Below are 5,619 nucleotides of genomic sequence, written 5' to 3'. Positions count from 1 at the left end.
ACATCGTATTAGTACTATCTTATTTGTAAGCAGAAAGGTCTTGAGTTCTTTCTGCTTAAAGGACTTGTCAAGCCCCCTTATGTTCCATGAACAGAAGATCATGGTGGGATCTTCTTTGGAGGGCTAAGATCCTTTGTTACTTTTGGGGTGATTGTCATTGGTTGAATTGTCAGAGCAGTAAATTGATTCTGCCTCAATAGCCTTTCAATCTTCTCACTATCTTTATACAGCTGACTTTGTCCTTCCTGTTCTTGGATGGTAGCCAACTTTTTCTTTCCCCTGCTCTTAGCCTATTGCACCTGATATTCCATATCTTCCGACTGTTCTATCGCATCATGTATAGCAGCTGATGCTCCTACCTCCTTTGTTAAAACTGGTTCAGTCTGTTGCTAAGCAACTGTGATTGGTTTGAAAGGTTCTTGAGGTGCTTTCACTCTCCAATCCATCTTTTGTTTCTTCTTATTCAGTTGCTGCTTCCCTTTATCAATTTGTATTGTCTTCTTGCATTCGCCATTGTGGTGACATATACTCAGGCAACTCTGCCAATATAATGGCCTCCATTCATATTCAATGGTCTGCAATCTGCACTTGCCTCCTGGTAATTCAATTGGTATCTCCTCTGGAAGTGCGAGTGAGACATCCATCTCCATTAGGATGCGTGCATATGACACTCTTTCACCTTTAGCTATAAGTTTATTTATGCAAATAGGCTTCCCCAAGCAGCTAGCTATCCTACCTCGGCTTCCTGGCGCCCAGTATTGGATAGGCAAATTAGGGAACGTCACCCACACATGGATAACCTGAAGAGGCTCCTTGCTCATCTAGAATTCTGGTTCCCATTGTTTGAGAGCCATTGGTCTGTTGTTAAAAGTGTATGGTCCTTTTGAAGCAAGGTTTCCTTTTCTTCCTCATAAGTGAATTGAAATATAAAATAACCTTCATTATATAAGAATACCCGAGGAATTGTGACAAAATTCCAAACTCCATATACAAATTTTAGCATTTCCTCGAAAGAAGGGTTTCCCCCAATTACATAGCCTATTAATGCTGATTTCCATTTCTGGCACTGTTCTTCAACTTCCGTCTGAACTAATTGGACTGTCTTCACCCCGTCTTTCATAATCGGAGGAAAATAGTCAAGCTTCAACCCTAATTGCTGAGATCTGTTACCTTTGACAACTTCAGCTGCCATAAGTTGTTCTGCTCTCGATACTGTAGAAAAGGTAAGCTTCCTTGCAGCTAAGGAGGTACCTTCATCTTGTCCTTCAGGAGTAGCAGTATCAATCGATGGCATACCTTGCAATACCGTTGGAGCACTATTCATTCATGTTAACCATTGACCAAATTGCCTTGGACCTATGTCCCGGGGGACTCCATTTGCTGGTGTAATTAGTCTATTAGGTTCTTCAAGCACTGTGGAAGGAGTTGATGTCGCCGGATTTTGCCTATTCTGTCGAGCCATAGATGGTAGCGCACGTTAACAAGCCTTGACTAACATACGCAGGCAGAGCTTCACTCTCCTTGACTCTTACAAATTACAAGTTACAGTTTTCTTCTTTTTTCATGTTTAAAATAACATAAAGATAAATATGAGATGTGAAAGTATTTTCTTGTACTATCTACAGATATAAAAATTATTTGACTTATTAAAAGAAAATTGTTTAATTTTCTGGACCATGAGTTTTTCTACTTTATAAGAAAAAGAAAGAAATTAGAAAAATGTGGGGTAAGATATTCTTCTAATTAGTATACCTTCACTTCTTCTCTTTTGCCAGTTTGGTCAAATAACTTATAATCTAATTTGGTAATAGAAGTCTTTTAATTACCAAAGAAAAAAAAGCATGTAGTCTTGCTTTAATCTACAAATTTTCTCTAATGGAGAACTAATAAAAGACTGACCATAAACATTTATTTTGAATACTATTATGATGATTTAATTCTAAATTGATTTTGATTCCAAGGTACATATCTATAAAACTACAACTAATTAATGAATCAAATGAAATATTATTTTCATTATAGTGTAATTTTAATATATCGAGGGTTGGTTATTAACACCAAAATGAAATAGAAGAAATTTGATAAATGCTATATAATCTATTTATCACAGAATTGAAAAATGATTTTAGTTTGCAAATGTTATATATCTAATTTCTATCCTCTTTTAATTACCAACAAACAAAAGCATGTGTTCTTGCTTTAATCTACAAATTTTCTCTAATGGAGAATTAATAAAATACTGACCATAAATATTTATTTTGAACAATATTGTGATGATCTAATTCTAAAATGATTTTGGTCCCAAGGTACATATCTGTAAAACTATAACTAATTAATGAATCAACGAAATATTATTTCATTATAGTGTAATTTTAATAGAATGAGTGTTGGTCATTAACACCAAAAAGAATTAGATGAAATTTGATAAAATGTTATATAAACTATTTATCACACAATTGCAAAAATGATTTTAGTTTGCAAATGCTATATATCTAATTCTATTCTCCTCTTTTTCCTATATAACGTCATACAATTTTTAGCTGTCCTTGCAATTGGTGACTATTATTGGCTGTTGTGTCCAACGTACAAAGTGAAACACTTGCTAAAATACAAATGGACATGATCAAAATTCTAATGTAAATTATAATACTGTCGTACGGTATAAATTATACAATTAATTAATCATATGAGATGATATTCCTTTAATTAATTACGTCGCAATATCAAATATTCTTATCTGGGATAAAATAACTGGGTATTATTTAAGGAAATACTATTTTATAACCGCTACCAAAATAATAATCGGCTTTTTATATATTTTTTTGTATGTATATATTTCTGTATGTTATATACAAAAAAAATATACAAATCACTACTAGAAATCCGGAAAAAAAACGACCACAAAAAGCGACCAAAGTTGGTTGCTTACAAGTCAAAAAGCGATCAAAAAGCGCGGGTAAACAATATACCGACCAACTTTGGTCGCTTAAATATTTTAATAATATAAATTTAGCGACCAAAGTTGGTCTCTATATTTAAATTACGTTTTTTATTTATTATTATTCAAAATATAGCGACCAACTTTGGTCTATAAACCAAATATTATATTTTAAAATCTGAAAATTAGCGACCAAAGTTGGTCGTTTTTTTTAATTTATTTTAAACATAAGCGACCAATTGATCGCTAATTTCAAGAATTTAATTATTTTTTAAACGTAAGCGACCAAAATTGGTCGCTATTTTCCAGAATTTTTTTTTAATAAAATAGCGACCAAAGTTGGTCGCTTTTTAGGATATCTGGGTTAATTAGTGACCAACCTTGGTCGCTATTGCCCAGAAAATATATTTTTTAAATAGAAAAGCGACCAAAGTTGGTCGCTTTTCTGGGTATAATTTTGGCAAAAACTGCCTGTTTTGGCAGCTACACCACCTGCCAGCATACCAAATTCCCTATTACAAGCAACAACAATAACAATACCTGTGAGCACGTGATTTTTGTCTTACGCGACAATCGCTCCAAAAGAATTAAAAAATAATAACAAATGGTCCTGCTATACAAATTTGGATTTTACATGGCACTTTGTTAATTATTTATGATATTTGCCCATTTTTATTAAAACAAAATACAAAATGTATGTGTGTCGTGCGTAATGTGAACCGTAATCCGATTGTTGAATGGGAGATCACAAAAATACGCATTTCTTTTGTCCTGATTTATTTCTTTGTTTAATTTTACCTACTTTTAACATTTTATACGCGTGAAATAAATAAGTTAAGTGTTAATTAATGGTGCTTAGTTTTATTTAATTAGGTTGTGTATTTAGGAAATTAGAAATAAAGAAAAAGAGGTTAAAAATTTGTTTTAAATGAATTTGGGCCGTGCCCATTTCAAAATCTGAAGCCCAATTGAACGGCCCAAGCCACCAGTCCGAACAACCCATCCCCAAGCCACCAAAACGACGTAGTTTGACACCAAAACTACGTCGTTTCAATGCCAATCCATCCCAACCGTTCAAACCAGGCGGATCCAACGGTCCGGATCTCTCACCCATAACCCCATTTGCTCGACCCGTTACCCGAACCAACTTTGACCCCAGCACCTGAAACGACACCGTTTTCCCGCGAGCTGAAGGATCCTGGCCCTTCATCGTGCCTCATCCAACGGCTGAGATCCATTCACCCACTCCATATATAAGCTTCCCCTCATACCCCACCCCCTATCCAAATACCCATGCCTTTCATCATCTTCACAAGAACCCCGGAACCTAGCCGCCCCCATCTCCCTTCACCAGAAACCCGGCGGCATGAACGCCGGTGACCTTCACCTTAACACCCTAGGACCACCTTGACACCCTGAACATGGATCCACCAACCGTTCAGCTCGAATCCCATCCCACCTTCTCGAATCTTCATTTGAAGATTCGAGTCAAAACTCGATCTACACCAATCTGCCCTAAATTCATACCAGACACTCCCCAGACCCCCCTCGTGACCAAACCATGCTTGGTTTGATCCGAATCTGACCAGGGAAGCATGAATCCCGGATCTAATTTTTGGAACCTTAGGGTTCCTCGTCACTGGTCCGTATCTTGTTCAAGCCGAAGAGATTAAGGTCTAATGGACCTTAATCGAAGTGTTTCTCATCTGAGAAACACTTCGATTAAAGTCCGTTCAGCCTTAAGAAAGGTCTGTTCGAGTCCAGGCTAGGGTCTTTTGATTTTTCGGGGTTTAAGGTGAGTTTTGTTCTCTTTTCTTTATTTGTTTTAGTCCATGTGATTGTTTTAAAGGCTGTTCATGTTTTGTGAAATTTGTGTTTTGAGTTTTATCAACTGTGTCCTGTCCACTTTGTTTGAACCTACATGTTTGATTAAGTCCCTCTCCTGTTCTGATAATGCGTATGTATGTAGGTGTTGTGCAATTAACTGAATCTCGAATTTGAACCGATTAACTGACTCCTCGAGTACAATTCTGTTTGGTCAGTACAATTCAAATCATGTGTCGATACTGTTAAATGTCTGATTTTTGGCTACGATTGTGCATGTTATGATTAATATAGTCGAGTCGACATGTGTCGTCAATTAGTTTCAACTGCCTGAACAATAACAAATCGATTTGCTTCTGGACACATTTGTTTGAATCAATTAGGAACTGAGTTTGTTTACTTATAGTTGTTAATTTGAATCAGAAATGTAAAAGGAATGTTTTGTTTAAGTTCTGAATTGGAGGGCATGTGCACTTGTGCACAACATGTGCATTTGTGCACCACAGGTGCATTTGTGCACAGCCTGTGCCCTGCATAAGGGCTTTTGAATAAAATAGTTGACAGCACATGCTGTCAGATTACTTTCTGCTGCCCATACTCTACTTTAGTTTCAGAAATAATAAACATTACTTAAAGTGAGTCTGCCAGGGAATGTCATGGGAGGGTTTTATTTTTAAGTAATTAAGTGGAAACTGAAAAAGGGGGAGCACATGGGAGGGTGTTTTGTGATTGATGAACAGGCTGCTAAAGGGCAGACCTTAGGCTTATAAAAGGAAGAACTTCCATCAGTTTAGGGAGAACATACAGACATAAGAAAACACATCATATAGATCCGAGAAGAGAGAGCAAAATACATA

General features: G+C 36.2%; 1 protein-coding gene across 1 annotated transcript; it reads right to left on the bottom strand.

Moving 5' to 3' along the window:
- Window positions 1-389: 389 nt before the first annotated feature.
- Window positions 390-821, bottom strand: LOC138891298 (uncharacterized). The gene has a single exon (XM_070174650.1). The coding sequence runs from the start codon at window positions 819-821 to the stop codon at window positions 390-392; it is 432 nt and encodes a 143-aa protein (XP_070030751.1).
- Between the last annotated feature and the right edge of the window lie 4,798 nt (window positions 822-5,619).

The sequence above is a fragment of the Nicotiana sylvestris genome, chromosome 1 (genome assembly GCF_000393655.2).
Source record: "Nicotiana sylvestris chromosome 1, ASM39365v2, whole genome shotgun sequence".
Lineage (NCBI taxonomy): Eukaryota > Viridiplantae > Streptophyta > Magnoliopsida > Solanales > Solanaceae > Nicotiana > Nicotiana sylvestris.
Note: the sequence above shows the minus strand (reverse complement) of the source record. Positions and strands in the feature narration are given on the sequence as shown.

Bases quoted from the DNA above. Each gene is read 5' to 3' on its own strand.
- LOC138891298 (XM_070174650.1), bottom strand. From the start codon at position 821: ATGAGCAAGGAGCCTCTTCAGGTTATCCATGTGTGGGTGACGTTCCCT.